Source organism: Gymnoscopelus braueri (assembly GCF_963280865.1).
Source record: "Gymnoscopelus braueri genome assembly, chromosome: 21".
Taxonomy (NCBI): domain Eukaryota; kingdom Metazoa; phylum Chordata; class Actinopteri; order Myctophiformes; family Myctophidae; genus Gymnoscopelus; species Gymnoscopelus braueri.
In genome coordinates this window covers 9954807-9971633 of record NC_137623.1, presented here as the reverse complement: position 1 = coordinate 9971633, position 16827 = coordinate 9954807, and the positions used below count along the sequence as shown (strand labels likewise).

The 16827-nt window shown below is 41.7% G+C and overlaps 1 protein-coding gene across 1 annotated transcript in view; it reads right to left on the bottom strand.

Moving 5' to 3' along the window:
* Positions 1-4088: 4088 nt before the first annotated feature.
* gfod1 (glucose-fructose oxidoreductase domain containing 1) overlaps positions 4089-16827 on the bottom strand; it is a 36563-nt gene continuing 23824 nt past the window's right edge. The window contains exons 2-4 of the mRNA XM_080417804.1: positions 8159-8352; positions 6784-7152; positions 4089-6257 (exon numbers count right to left, since the gene is read on the bottom strand). Of these exons, the coding sequence (XP_080273930.1) occupies positions 5877-6257; positions 6784-7152; positions 8159-8352 (944 nt within the window). The 3' untranslated portion in view covers positions 4089-5876. The remainder of the gene's footprint in view (positions 6258-6783; positions 7153-8158; positions 8353-16827) is intronic.

Below are 16827 nucleotides of genomic sequence, written 5' to 3'. Positions count from 1 at the left end.
TCTGTGTTAATGTAATGTTTTTGTTATGTGTGGACCCCAGGAAGATTAGCGGGCTGTTATGCAGCAGCTAATAGGGATCCTAATAAACTCAATGAACACACATATATATTGAAAATGCATTTAGAATATTCAAAAACACACAAGGAGTTCTTAATCAAGCTTAGAAATCATGTTACTGCTTTTGAGGCTGTTTGAAATCAAGCTGAAACCGGGCGAGGGCCAGATGGCTCTTTTTAATCTGTCTCTATTGGAGGCTGATGATTACGTCAAAAACAGGGACGGCAGGTTCAACATGGTTAACCTGGTTAACAATTATGAACTGATAATTATTATCATCATTATTTATTTGATTTTATTCCATTTTCCTATGCTTTCCAATTGCCTCCCCTGGCTGCCTCCCACTTTGAAAACCTGTGTGCTAGCCTGCTCTGTATTAGAACTGCCGAAGTTTCAAAATAAATCCACCAGAGGGTGAAGTGAGTTGGCAACATAAGCACAACAGGAAAGAGAAAAAAGTGGAGCCCCAAAACAGTTTTTGTTCATTGATTGAGGCAGTGGTTTCATTACATTTACATCTTAAAAGGCAAGCTGCTAAACAGCTAGGTCTGATTACTGTTAAGCTTAAGGATTAGCTCTCTGTAGCTCTGACACCAACTTCTAGTATCTAGTTGATAATGATCAGCTATATCACCTATGGTTATAGGCTAAAAAATAACATATGAAAATGAACCAAAGCATGAAAGAGGTCTCTGAACTCTTGCATTGTCTATACCAGTTTATTGCCAGTTCTTTCATTCTCTATACCATTTTATTGCCAGGCACACCCAAGTCCTACTTAAGTGTTAAATGTTTGTGATAACACAGGATAACACAGGAGAATATTATTTTGTTCATGGACTTGTACCACTGTCTCTTTGACCTGACTCAGTCCATTTCAGCTCTGGCCGTTCTGTTAATTTGTCAAATATTTATATTTCAAGAACTCTTGTCAGACAAAGGGGAAAGTCTATATGCTGTTCTGATAAGGCGCTGGCGATGGAAGAAGCAGTACTAGAGAGCATAATATTTATTATGTTATCTTAAAACAGCGATAGCTTATCAGTGCTGTAGTCCATTTTGAAAATGACACAGGTTTTGCTGAACATACTCAGTCGGACCCGCGGATGACGAGGGGGACGGTGTTTTATAACATTGTAACAACAATAGCGTGTTGTGCATTGTTGTGGCTAGGTGTTGCTGATCGAAACCACAGCACGCCTGGTAACACAACACCACAGCATGACTGCACTGACCTCGCTGCAGCACATGATGTGACACAATACACAATAAAGAAAGGGCTCCCCAATGACTGCCGAATGTGTCTGCTTTGCCCACTCCAACCACTGGCCACAGATAACCAGCTATTATTCCAGGCTGATGGGACCGAAATCAAACAAACACTAATGCATCTGCAAATGTTGTTGTTGTTTTTTTATGAATTATTCATGATGCATCTGTCTGAATGCAGAGAGGACACGTAAAGCTTTTCACAATAAAACATTTGTTTAAAAAAGGGGAACACTTTGTTCATTATTTCAGACATAAAGGAATTGAGTGCTCCAAGGCCTCGTCTACCTCCCTCCAAATACAGTACAGATCAGTCTGAACATAAACAAAAATAAAACACAAATAAATACCCTTACTCTCTTAACAGTGTTTTTCAAAATGTGTTCCAGTTCCTTGGTTTTTTACAAATAAAATACATACAGTACTTGTCTATTTATTTGGACAAATCCACAATAACATTTGTATAATAGTTTCATTCAACTAAATATCATATTTCAGCACAGTCAGATAACTTAAAACCTTGAGAGGGAACAAGGATACATTTGAGCTGCTAAAAATAAAATAAAAACAATATATAATAAAAAATACATCTTTTGGCTCACGGGTCAGGGTGTTTGCAGTGCTCTTCCTTTAACCGCGTGTTAAATACAAGACTTGGGTCCAACTGTATTGGCACATACTTTTTAGCATAATTGTATTAAATCGTATGCCATTTACCACACAGATCAATAAATAACAGTAACACCCTCACAGTAAATTGCTTATTCAGTAGTCACTTACGGACACTATTCCATGACTGACAGCTTGCCTGACAGTATCTGAATTGTCCTGATGCAGCTAAGGCCCTCCAACTCATGCTCCAAACAGATTGCTTAAAATGCTAAAAATGATCCGCCAATGTGATTCAACCCAGGTCTACATGATATGCATTGAGACTTTTTTCTCTTCAACCAACCCGATCTCCAGAGGAAACGTTCTCTTTGAACGTTTTTGAAGTTTTTGAAATTCCGTGAATAGACACGGAAAAACCCGAAATTACGTGCATAGCCGCCTCGCATCTCCCCCATTGTGACTAAACCATGACGGAGGCGCGCAGTCACAGGCGAACTGTCACCCCGTGAAGGACCACCGAGGGAGCTAAGGCGACCGAGTTGCCGTCCTGAACGGTGTGACGTTCGCCTGTGCCTACTCAGCGCCGTTTGAGTTATGTACCGATAGGCACAGAATCGTAAATTTTGTTGTGGGGACTGCTTGCGACTGGTTACGCCCACCGTGGGACTCGCCGTACATATGCACGCAATTTCGGGGTTTCTAGGCGACTATCCACGGAATGAAGTGCACTGGATCCGTGCAATGTTACGGAGATCTCTGGAGATCAGGCTGCTTCAACACATACGTAACAAAATAATCCAGATTTGCTTCTAAATGTCACTGAGCATTAACCCAAATTAGAATAGAACAGGACACAATATGGGTTTTCCTAAAACATGTTAGCTGACCAGGCCAACTATTAACCAATACGTGATCATTACTCTGCCTGCAGCAATATGTGGCAGAGTACTGTAAGTGGTCCTGTCCATCTGCCTGTTAGCAAAATAACTCGAGAAGAAATGGCCGGACTTTCATGAAACATGAGAGGGAATAATCAGTAGGCTGCCCAGAGGAGATTATATACTTTTGGGTCGAAAAGGTCACCGGTCAAGGTCACATTGACAGTCAAGGTCAGAAATTGACAACAAATGGCCGGACTTTCATGAAACTTGGTGGGAATGATCAGTAGGTTGCCCCCGAAGAGATGAATAACTTTTGCGTTTGAAAAGGTCCAGGTCACGGCCATGGTCACACGTCAAGGTCAAGGTCAAAATAACATCAGTCACATGTTTGGAATGGAGGGACCAAGATCAAGAGATGTTGGAGCAGGAAGTGTTTGCACTTCCAGGTGTGTTTTTTTATTTGTTATTTTATCTCTATCTATATCTCTAAAGATTTTTTTCCTCTTTGGTGGCTGTCATTTCATCATCTACAGTGAGTACTCAACACCATTGGGAAAGCTTGAAATACGACTGCAAGCGTCGTCTTTGCTCAAGGTTTAACCCATTAATACCTGGAACGCATCTGTGTCACTTTAGATTTCTTTGGCTATTCAAAAATAGCAGATCTACAAGCTCATAGCGCGGCACCGAGTGCCGCGCTACGAGCTTGCAGATCTGCTATTTTTGAAAAATCGCGAAAAAATATTTTAAATATTTTTTTCAAAAAACTGTTAGGATTTAGTTTTTTTTTAAAGAATCGCCTCAGGTCTTAATGGGTTAAAAACGGTTTTCCAGTGTACACTGATTAATGATCCATGCCGCCATAACACCTCTCCCAGAAGCCAACCTGTGCAACAACTCCCTTCATTTTGCTGCACATTTTTGACTGCAACTGTGTGTGCCTTGGGTTCTCATTCATCTCAGGCAGAAATCCACAGAATGGACGTGACGCTGTAGATAAGATACCCTGCACTAATACCTGGGGGCTCCTCATATAGTTCCAGTGCATTTGTTGGGAGCTTTATAAAGCATGCTAACATGACCCTGTTAACCCATTAAGACCTGAGAAGATTCTAGAAATGTCTTCTAAATCCTAACAGTTTTTTGAAAAAAATCTAAAAAAAATATTTTCGAGATTTTTCAAAAATAGCAGATCTACAAGCTCGTAGCGCGGCACTCGGTGCCGCGCTATGAGCTTGTATATCTGCTATTTTTGAATAGCCTAAAGAAATCTAAAAGTGACACAGATGCGTTCCAGGTATCAATGGGTTAAATGATACCAAAGCTTGCCAGCAAGACCACCCTCTGGATTAGAATTATGAGGATAAAAACCCACGTGACTCAGCTTTCACTCACACAGCATAGTGCAGGATTGTCTCACCACACTGAATTCTGGGAATTTCATTATAATACTACACAGCCATCTTGGTCAGCAGATAATGGGCATTTGAAATATATTCAAAAAAAAAAAAGGAGGCACACAACCAATAATCTGAGTTTATGCCTCATTTGAGAAGAATCTGAAGGAAGTATTAACAGCACAAATTAACCATTGCAAAGGCCATGCATGCATTCCAACTGGCAGTGCTACTGTAGCTTAAGCACTGATGCACAGCTTGGTCTAATTCAGTGGTTCTCTAACTTTTTTAATTTCAAGGACCCCCATGGCTCAAATGGAACCAAAATGGACCCTTACGGGTCCATTTGGTTACACTTGAATACTGTCAGAGTATACTTGCGTTATTGGACCCTTAACAGACCCTTATGGTATTAGGACCCTTGGTATTTCCAGTTGAATACTCTCAAGAGGCCCCTGCATGGACCCCACTTTGAGAACCACTGGTCTAATTGCATATAAGCACAGCACTAAATGAACCTCTTTTAAATGAAGAGCAGGCGAGGGGTTTTTTCCTTACTAAAAGGCAGGATGATGCACAGTAAGTCCACAGGGATTTCTAGCTTAGATATATTGCATACTTAAAGTGACCCATCTGCTAAACCGCACCAGCCAAGCTATTGATTTTTTTTCCTCTCCCTCTCTGGTTTCATACATACATACAGAGGCATACATGTACGGAGCAGGCCGAGACAAAGACCGAAGTAGTCAAGCACACTAATGTTCAACATTCACATTTCCAGAGGAGGAATTACAACTATGCAGCAGTCCAGAGTATCGCAAACAGCTTAGTGGCACGGTTATCTTTCCAGACTTCCCTTCTTCTCCGTCTATCCTCACTCTGACCCACAGCGTGAGGTTTTTCATCCAGACGAAGATGAGGAGGGTGGGGGGGAGAGAAGAGAAGAAGGGGCGCGTGCTTCACTTTATATCTGACATGAACACAGCCAGCGTGGTGGTGAAAACCTTCTTCGACGAATCAACAGTGTCTCTTTCAAATGAATTATAGGAGCGAATCCTGGAAAAGAAAAGTTCATCTTTGTTCACATAATCTCATAACCTTTCCATCGAGACGAGCAGGATGAAAGGGATGTTTTCCAGGGCTCCTATTGGCTAATCAGCTAAATTGGCTGATGAGGTAACAGGAAGTGCCGTCTCTCCCTGAACTGCTTCTTGACAGAGGATCCGTCACAGTCAGAATTCCTCACAGAGCAGAAGTTTGTCTCTTGTTTCCCACAGCTTGATGAACATCTGTCTCAGAAGGACAATGGTCATTAGTCTATTGGTGGAAGAAAGATTTCTTATAAATAAAAATGTGCCTTTTTTAAAACACTTTGCCATTCCTCTGCCTCTGAGACAGGGGTGTGATAGCACTCAGAGCCAACCAGAGAAACCATAACCATCTGTATCACATTACCACTCTCTGCACCTGTAACAGTACCATTACAGATTCGAAGGTCTTGAAGAGATGGATGTGATTATGGGAACCAGTATTGAAAAACATTTCCTACAATACCTCTTTCACCACCACCCCCCCTGGCCCGTACGGGACCACACGGGGGGTGGGGGTCGGCCATCTTGGGTGAGGCGGGAGTACCATCGGGTCAGAATTAGGGAGGACTCTAACAGTAGAGGGACATCCGACTCCGCCGCATGGCCTCGCTGATCAGGTAGGCGGGGCTGATCTCCGGCTCCTCCGTCATCACCACGATGTTCTGCCACTCCCCGCACCGGTTGGACTTCTTGATGGTGTCCACCACGCAGAGGGCGTAGAGGCAGTCCTCGAAGGTGGCCGCCATGGTCAGCGGCCTCCCGTCCCACGTCCGCCGGTCGTCCTGGTCCTCGAAGGCCCGCCGCACGGCCTGGATCATGCGGATGGTGCCCGTGAGGAACGGCGACGGGATGTCGCTGAAGGCCTTCTCCGGCAGAGAGGCCTTCTCCAGCGGCGTGTCGTCCTTCAGGAGCAGCTCCGGTCCGCCTCCTCCTCCGCCCTCGGCCCCTACCTAGAGCCATATGAAATCCATGTTAACGGAATCGCGGACGGAATCGCGGAAATGACCAATAAAAATGGAATTGGAAAAAAAAACGGAATATTGCAGAATTTGGAATATAAAAAATATTCGCGGTAAAATAATTTTTTTTACCGCGAATTTTTACAAATCCACGGGACACCACCATTTTGCATGGACACATCCTACTTTAAAACAATAAAATCCACGTAGAAATCGTCTTAGAAAGACGATAGAAATGATAATAATACATGGGCGACGCCATTTTGCGCATGCTCAGACCGAATTCTTTTGGGTAACATTTTTGCGAATTGTGTAGATGTATGGACTGTTATATCTTATTAAATTGTGAACATTTATTCATTTCCACTTACCAGACACTTTTTTTTAATGGTAAAAATGAGCATAAAAAGCTAAATACAGAATTCAGAAATATTAAAATGGAAAAAACAGAATTTGGGAAAAAATAAAACGGAATTGGGAAAAAAATTAAACGGATTTCATATGGCTCTACCCCTACCCCGCTGTTCTTTTGCCCGTAGAGGTCGGTGCCCGTCACCGTCAGCCTCCCGACCGTGCCCACCACGATCACCTCCTGCCGGAACTCCCCGGGGACGTTGAAGTTGAGCGTCACGGTGCAGCAGGCGCCGCCCTCCAGCACCATCTGGAAGGTGCAGAAGTCGTCGCTGGTGATCTGGCGGATGCCCCGGATGTGCTCCGTCTGCTTGACGAACGTCTTGAGGAAGCCGTGGACCTTGGCCGCCCGCTGGCCCGTCAGGAAGGTCAGCAGGTCGATGATGTAGCTGCCCACCGAGTGCAGGCCCCCGCCTCCCATGAGGTCGTCGCAGCTCCAGTTGTACTTCTTGCCCAGCAGACTCCCGCTGTGGACCTGAGGGCACAGAGCAAGGTTATTGTAGCTTTGCATTTTTCATTAGTTGTATTTTTTGTTTTCAATTTCCGTTTTGTTTTGAATGTTATTTAACCCTTTAAGACCTGAGAAGATTCTAGAAAGGTCTTCTAAATCCAAAAAAAAAATTGAAAGAAAAACCCAATTTTTTTTCCCTCGATTTTTCAAAAATAGCAGATCTACAAGTTCATAGCGCTTGTATATCTGCTATTTTTGAATAGCCTAAAGAAATCTAAAGTGACACAGATGCGTTCCAGGTATCAATGGGTTAAAGTGGGTTTGCTAGTTTAGTTAAAAATTTTTTTTTTTAAAGGCATAGTTTCAGGTTAGTTTGGATTCTTTTTTTTTTTATATTATTGTAATAGGTTTAGTCAGGACCACCTCCAACCACTGAAGATGTGCTAGTTATATTATAGACATACTCTACCATGCAGATTGGTTGAAATAACATTTTATTTATTAAAATAAGTCCGGTATGGTAGCTTTAATGTTTATTGGTCTATTAGGAAAATTATTTTTTTGCCAAATATGTTGTGATGTCATAAATAAATATAAATAAATAAATAAATCTTAACATATAATACAAAATAAGACCAGGGGACCTGGTTCTGCCAGACCCAGAATAAGTACTTTATAAGATCAGAGCACTACGTCACGGCTAAGTCGGACTTCACATGACGTGTCAGCCTGTGTCTATGCCCATGTATGGACGAAAGGGGGACAAAAGATGGACAGACATTTATCCCCATATATGGACGAAATAGGGACAGAGCCTCATGTTGGCCGACTCTCTGGGTCTGGCAACAAAAACATATTATATATATATGGGGGCAGGTGAAAAAAAAAATATATATATAAATATATATCTCATGTGACAATTTTTCATTGAGAAAGCTTGAACGAATTTTAATGAATGTATTCCCCCCCCCCATCCAAAGATCATAAATGGTGAACAGAATCCCTGCAGGATAAAGTCTTGTAATTGTACCTGAGCCTCACAGACCAGCAGCTCTCCCACGTATCCTTCCTCCAGCAGCTCCTTCATCCGCACGAAGGCTGGCAGGAAGCGCAGAACATTTCCCATGATGCTCAGCAGCTTGGGGTAGTACTGGGCCGCTGACATCATCCGGAAGGCATCCAGAGGCGTGGCGGTGCGGTCACAGATCACATTCTTGCCGATACCTTCATTTAAGAAAAAATTTAAGAAAAAATTTAAGAAAATATATACGTACATATTTAACCACTTTCAATTAGGGATGCAACAGTTAATCTAATTAATCGATTTGATCGATTATAACAAGTAATCGATAATGATTTAATAAAATAATAAATTAATAATCAATCCCTATTCTGGGATGTCATTATAGGCAAAATGTTTCATAAAATGTCAAAAAATAGTGAAAATAGCTGGCCTATAAGCTCGCAACACGTTGCGTTGAGTGTTGCGAGCTTAACCACTTAAACCCTATATATTTTATTGCCCGGAGTCCCCGAGGGGTCTATACTAGGCCTTTTCCCCCTCTACACCAAATCTCTTTGGCAAAAATAACCGATTTACACTGGTACAAGCTCACAATACACGTACGTCCCAACACGCAGTGAGCTTGCAGATCTGTTATTCTCTCAGGATGTTTGCCCCAGAATAGCGAAGCAAGAGTTCATGTTGTTAAAGTGGTTTTAAGCCATACGTCAACATGAATTTTTCACCGGATCATCTATTTAAATTACTAGTACATTTCATTGTTGTTGACTTCACAGACAGCATCATCTCACATTCAACCAGGTTCAGTAAAGCTCTTTAAAAGTAACTGAGGGAGGGAGTAACACATAAGAAACACAGAGAGGAGAGAGAGAAAAGAGTAAAGTCAAAGTTTATAATGTCCTCGCGCAATCCTCTGGTTGTCCCCTGTAGAGACAATGCTACACAGCAAAAATCTCACATCTCCCCAAAATAGCTGACTCAACGATTCTCCCTAGAGCCAGATGGGGCCATTTAAAACAGAGGGAAATCCTTATGATCATGAAACACAATGTACAGTAGCTTCAAAGCTCTCTCTCTGTGTGTGTGTGTGTGTGTGTGTGTGTGTGTGTGTGTGTGTGTGTGTGTGTGTGTGTGTCAATATGTTCTTTTGTTAGAACTAGAGGTTCGGGCCACCATGCGGCCCTCACACCTATGTCGCACTGCCGATCTGACCAATATGTCTGAGTCATAGCGTCTGTGTCCCAAAGCCCATATATGGAGATGTCTGATTCTGTCTGTCAACCTGTGTCCCTTTTATGCCCATACGGTATATGGAGATACCTGATGACATTGGCATGCCCATATATGGGCACATTGGTTGGATCAGCGGTTCTGGACAACTGGATATCCATATATGCCCATATAATATGGACATATCGGAAACAGCATCGGATAAAGGTTAGCCTAATTGAAATATTTAGAACATTTTGGTGACTATACTGCTAGACGTCATAAATAATTGTATTTTGTCGGTCAAGTAATGTATAATTTTCACATCCTTTTAAGAGAGAACCGTAAAAAAAAAATGGAATGCCGAGGAGAGAGAGGCTAAGTTAATTCAAGTATGACCTTGACATAGAAGGGCTTATGTGTTGGCGAGCAGGCAGGATGTCCTACAGTCCTTTGACACCTACTGTATGTGGTAATACCACACTGCTTAGAGATCTGCATGTACTTTACTGAGGGCAGAAAGAAGGATATTGTCCACTGTCAGGCAGAAACCTTGTAACTCCCATTTTCAACCCCCCACCCCCTCGGTAGCGGTTTTCCACCCGACAGCGACAATATGTTTTAATGGCTTCCCTTTCTTTTTTAATCTGCCAGTACAGAGACAAAGACAGGAAAGTCAAAAGGTTCTATAAGCGATATTGTTTGGTTAAAACAAAAAGTGTTGTTAAAAAGTTAAAGCTCGATATTCTGATAGTACGGTAATCATTGCTACAGAGTGTTTAGTAAACAGAAAATAAATGATCAGGTGGGGCATTCATTTCCTCCAATCAGAAGAGAGAATCCATTTATCAGTTTCAGTTTCAAATTTGTTTCATCGCTTCCAATTTCACATGTTTATCCTGTATCCTACAGTAAGGGGTTCTCTCTCTCCTGACTGGATTAAATTGGTATCTAAACCTGAAAATGTATTTTCTGTTTACTAAAAGACAGCTTGAGACACTGAAACCTGTTACTGAAAACAAAACAAAACAAAACTCTATAGCAACGATTACTCTATATGTTTATAGAGCTATTAAATGGTTATTTTAACAAAACATATCACTTACAGTACCTTGAGGACAGAGAGAGAGAGAGAGAGAGAGAGAGAGGATGACATTCAGCACAGGCCGTTACAGTACAACTAAAACCCCACACTGTTGAGGGTATTAGGTTGCCCCCAGAGAGGAACTGTACAGTACAGAGAGACGAGGAGAAGAAAAAAAAGGAAAATGTCAGACTCCTGGGGGAGAAAGAATGTGACATCGACAGTATGCAAACATGGGTCGTGTGCGACAGCCACAGCATGCCAAGAAATACATGACCTAACATGACAGTGTCACGAGACAAGATAAAACCATTTAGCAGTGTTAGTTATAGGTCACAATACCATATGCAGCACCATTTATAAACCCAGGGTACTTCCCTCAAGCCAGGGAGTGTGGAATACAAGGACGCTCGCCCCACAATACGCTCGCCCCGGGTCAAATCCGGTGATCGCCACCAGGTCGCCACCAGGTTGCCACCAGGTATTCCTAAACTTAACCTCAGTAGGTTACATGAAATAAACCTAACCTTATTCCTAAACTATGCCTAACCCTAAACGTATTCCTAAAGAATACAAGAACCGCTGGGGGTGAGCGGTCTGCGGAAAAGAATGGGGGCGAGTGTGTTTTGGGGCAAGCGTTCAGGTTGCCGCAGTGAATCATAGCAGTTAACCACCTAAGCCAGCTAGACTTCATCATACAACAAATAGAGAAAATAGCAGATATGAAAGCTCCAAACGTGTCGTGGTGAGATGCGTTGTGAGCTTTTTGATCGGTTATCACAAAAGAAAATGAAAATGAATTCCTTTTGTAATTTTCACCTGACCAGGTTTAAAGTGGTTAAGGGAATGGGTTCACACACAGTAATGCATGCTAACTATGAGAGATAAAATGTTCTCAAATACAACATTATCCTGCAAGCGGAGAAAAGGATTCTTTGTAATCCAAGTGAACCAGAGAGGTGCTTGAACCAAAACACGAGTAATGCCAAAATGTCTGTCTGCATTTGCTTTCCATCTAATTAAGGAAAAGGACAGTAAGCGTCCTTGTTGTGTCAGAGCCAGGTCAGATTTTTGACTAACGTGATATTCAGATAAAAGTAGGCTAGCAATCAGTTCCAGTACTCACTGGAGCCAGACTGATATGGGATTTTTGGAACAGACACCACTTCTATTATTTGAATGGTAAATATACCTAATTTACCAATACATTCTTGAAATTCTTACAGTTGGCATACAAACACACCTTCTCCTGCATGGATCGTACCAATACATCTGTCAATATTTCAATGTATTGAACGAGACTGAAAGACTGTTCAAGTTCCTGTATGGACGGAGTTCAGAACAGATAGTTCACTAGTGTGCCTGAAAGTACACCGTTGATACTGATGTATCATCTAGCTTTACCACTGTCAGACCACAAAAACAACAAACATGAAATCAAAAGAAAAAACTAACAAAACAGGAATTTACTGTTTCAAAGCTGCATTACATGTCCAGCCACAAACGTACTTTTCTGGTCACACATAAACAACAGGGGGGGAAATGGCAGACCAACCACCCACCCCCCCACCCCTGACTCCCTGAGCGTGTGAAAATCAACATACCCGCCACACTTCCACTTCTAGCTGGGGTGGCGGTGCATTTTTGGAAGTGAAACTTCTCATGCTAATCCGCCATTAGCTCCGATTGGCTACACCCAGCCACACCAGCATATTAATCCCTCTGACCCAGTTCTGAGGGAATGCCCCCGCGGGATACCCCCGCCCACAGCCTCCCCCCACCTTCCTCAACCTCAACCACTCACACACTCACATACTCACCAGTGGTGGAAAAAGTACTCAAATTCCATACTTAAGTAAAAGTACCAATACTGCAATATAAAAATACTCTGTTACAAGTAAAAGTCCAGAATAAAAAACTTACTTGAGTAAAAGTACAAAAGTATTGGCATCAAAATGTACTTAAAGTACCAAAAGTAAAAGTACTAAATATTTGAAAATAGCCGATCTACAAGCTCACAACGCGTCGCGATGCGACGCGTTGTGAGCTTGTAGATCTGCTATTTTCAAATAGCCTAGGTTTAAAATAGGTTTAAAGTAGTTAAAGGGATACTTCACTTTAGGGCCGGGGACACATTTAAAAAAAATATTAAAAATAAATGAAAAAAGTTATGGAAAATTCATGGCCCCCTCACGCATTAGAGTGTCCTACTAATGTGTGAGGGGGCCATGAATTTTCCATAACTTTTTTCATTTATTTTTAATATTTTTTTTAAATGTGTCCCCGGCCCGAAAGTGAAGTATCCCTTTAATGTGTGTTTCATTATATCATAATTTATATCTGAAAAGTAACTAGTAACTAAAGTCTTCAAGTAAATGTAGTGGAGTAAAAGTACAATATTTGCCTCTGAGATGTAGTGGAGTAGAAGTAAAAGTATTGGAAATTGGAAATACTCAAAAGTACAAATACCTAAAAATTGTACTTACGTACAGTACTTAAGTAAATGTACTTAGTTACTTTCCACCACTGATACTCACTCACGCACACACACACACACACACACACACACACACACACACACACACACACAGTCAGCCCCATCGTAGATGCATGTATAACGAAAGTTACATGTTGCAGCTAAATACTGATTCCGATTGATAAAAGCTGGGTTTTTACCCAGCTAGTTTGCTACAAAAGTGCAAAGGTGGTGTAAGTGCTATTATTTGTGTACAAATAAAAAAAGGAAAAGATAGTGGCTCAATTTGAAAGTGTTCCAGTTGAAGTTCCATTTTTTTTCTGCTCTCGATTGCACTTTTTTATTCTGCATCTTGTTATTATTTATTCTGAGTTCTCACTGCTGATTGGACCCAATTGGAAACCCGACCTGAATATGCAATTTTCTAGTTTACTAAAGATCTGGAGAGATGGGGAAACCCGTGTTCTGGTATAATTCATCACAGTCTCAGTCGACGGTCCCGTCTCTCCCTCGGGCTATGGGATTGAGGGCTCGACTGTGTGTTTGTGTTTCGTCGTGCAGAGATTTAGAGAGAGAGAGAGAGAGAGAGAGAGAGAGGCACTGCAGACGCACATGTACCGCATTGCCAGTGGTGGAAAAAGTACTCAAATTCTTTACTTAAGTAAAGGTACCAATACTGCAATATAAAAATACTCTGTTACAAGTAAAAGTCCATAATAAAAAATTTACTTGAGTAAAAGTACAAAAGTATTGGCATCAAAATGTACTTAAAGTACCAAAAGTAAAAGTACTAAATATTTGAAAATAGCAGATCTACAAGCTCACAACGCGTCGCGATGCGACGCGTTGTGAGCTTGTAGATCTGCTATTTTCAAATAGCCTAGGTATAAAATAGGTTTAAAGTGGTTTAATGTATGTTTCATTATATCATAATTTATATCTGAAAAGTAACTAGTAACTAAAGTCTTCAAGTAAATGTAGTGGAGTAAAAGTACAATATTTGCCTCTGAGATGTAGTGGAGTAGAAGTAAAAGTATTGGAAATTGGAAATACTCAAGTAAAGTACAAATACCTCAAAATTGTACTTAAGTACAGTACTTAAGTAAATGTACTTAGTTACTTTCCACCACTGCGCATTGCTTATTTTTTCAGAATCAGATACATATTTTAATGTACCGTTTAAGTTTAAAACGAGTAATGCACCGTCTGGCAGTCATCTCGAGTTGGATAAAGAATGTAGCAGCCCAAGAGTCTCTCCCTAAATAAGGTATGTCCTCATTATGACCAGCGGTATGTGAAAATGTTATTTTTCATTTCATTAGGTCTTTAACACCATGCCGTTTTATTTTGACCTACGAATAAATAATACGATACATTACAATATATGAGAAATACAAAAACCATCCCATTGTATTAGATGTGTGCTATTCCACTGTGGCCTTCGCCTCTCGGCTCACTGATGACCTTTTGACCAATTAAACCGCTCGCTCTTCAGATCAACAATGACCTTTCCTCTCCTCCGAAAGGTCACAGCTGGCTTAACCAGGTCAGCCTGTTGAGTCACCAGAGCTACAGAGCAGCCACATCTCAGAGAGAAGGAGTGTGTGTGTGTGTGTGTGTGTGTGTGTGTGTGTGTGTGTGTGTGTGTGTGTGTGTGTGTGTGTGTGTGTGTGTGTGTGTGTGTGTGTGTGTGTGTGTGTCTAAAACAGTACTGTGATAGCAGAGCAGAGAAAGGTGAAGTGACATTAGATACTACAGTAGGAACAACAGAGATGACTTCTCAGGTCAACAGAATGCTGAGAGAGAGAGATAGAGAGAGAGACGGAAAGAAAGGGAGGGGGGTCATGGGTGCAACAGTTAATCAAATTCTTTCTATGAATTAAGACGCCACCAGACGTATCGGTAGGCGGAGAGCTCCGATCATCTGCCTACAGTACGTAAGACTACTGTATCATCAAGCTGACATTTGCATTGGGCGTGTGTGCCTTCGCTCCCACACAGGACCCTGATCCCATAGACTGGCTGCCTGACACAATGCTGATTACAGTCACACTTCCCTCAAAGAAATAATGATTTGGCTTAAATGTGATCACGTTTGACGTCACTTATTTTCTTTTCTAGTTCAGCACAGTTCATTTCTCAGCAGTCAGGATTCAGGGTCAGTCCCTCCCTAGTCCCTACCAATATTGTGTTGGCATAGATGTGAGAGGTTAGGGCCATAACTAGCTAACACTACGGCAGTGGTTCCTAACCTGGGGTCCGATACTCCCTTGTGGGAGGGGCGTGAGGCCTTGTCTGTGTGGAGGTAGTCCAAATTGTTAACTTTACCATAGCTAACTCCGAATGTTAACTGTCCCAACTCACAATGATGCAACATCATTGTGAAGAACATTACAATTTGACCACTTTCAACCTTAACGTTCAAAAATAGCTAAAATACTTTTCACTATTCATTGTATGAGGTGAGGTGTATAGGGCTTAAGTGGACTTAACATGTCTGAAAAACACAAGTGCATGCATGTGTGCCAGCGTACATGTGTATGCGGATGTGGGGGGGTCTCAGATTTAGTCAGATATAAGAAGGGGGGGCTGCCAGGTAAAAGGGTTGGGAACCACAACCACTGCACTTGGGGGCTGATGTTAGTGAATAAGAGTACAGTTCGGTTAATGCTAAGGTGAAGTGGAGCTCAACAGGCAGGTAATGCTCCTGGCCCGGTGGGAGCATAGTAATGGAGCAAAAAAAAGCCTCTAGCTTAGCAGCTCAGTCCCTGAGCATCAATAATGCACACACATCCAACCTAGAGACTTCAAACACTTTGCCACTAGCTAGCAGAGCGAGCGAGCGAGCGAGCGAGCGAGCGAGAGAGAGAGACGGACGGATACAGATAACTGTAGGGCAACGGGTATCTCATCCCTGTAATGATAGCGTGGTGTGTATGCCCGTCGGCCTGCCCACAGTACGCGCCATCTTGATAAAAGAATACTCTGTCACAGAGAACGGTGGATTGCATTTTTTAATTCAATTGGATTCATTTGACGAATTTAACCACCCTAGCGTCCCCATTCGGGGGTGAACAGTTAAAGAGCTCTGGGGGGGAATCCCAGTCAACAAAGTATATAGGGTTTAAGTGAAACCACATGAAAAACTACAATAATTGAGGATGCCACATTACAATGAAGTCCTAGTGTACAGAATGGCATGAATGACTGCACTCTGTGGCTTCAGGTGTCTTTGATGAGAAGGAGAATTGACGTCCTGTCAAAAGAAATCACATGCAAGCGGAAAAACTCGAATCATATCATTAGAGACACCCAAGGCCTACAAGTCATCAAGCTAATGGAGATCATGATAGAACACTCTCAGCTATGTCTCAGAAGTCATTCTGTCAGATCCTGTGAAAGCGAATGGGATTATTATGAGTAATAGGCTACTTTGACATGATATTATAAACATAAAACATTAACATTGGCAATCGTCTCAAACTTATCTGCCAATTATAATAAATCAATGACAATGTCAGCTCCTTCGCACATTGTTTATTGAAACACCTTATCCTGTTCATAATAACGTGAATAAGCTCCTGATTATGAAAAACAGATCAGGTTTCATTTCAATGACAATTTTGGGAGCTATTATTAGGCACTAGCTATTAATGTCACTAAAACACACTCATTCTAACAATGAGTCATTTTCAGACCATGCCACTAATGATTGTGCACTATATAGAAATAGAAAAGTGTACTGTAGTAGCATGGATATTTCCAATCATAGTAACATTGTGGCTGTCATGTGAAACATGGAAGAAGAAGTAATCGTTCCATGGGCGCCTCTGTGACATGTTTGCTCGATACGAAGATGCCTTGGTTATTGTATCCATAACAATAAGTGTCATTGAATCAAATGAA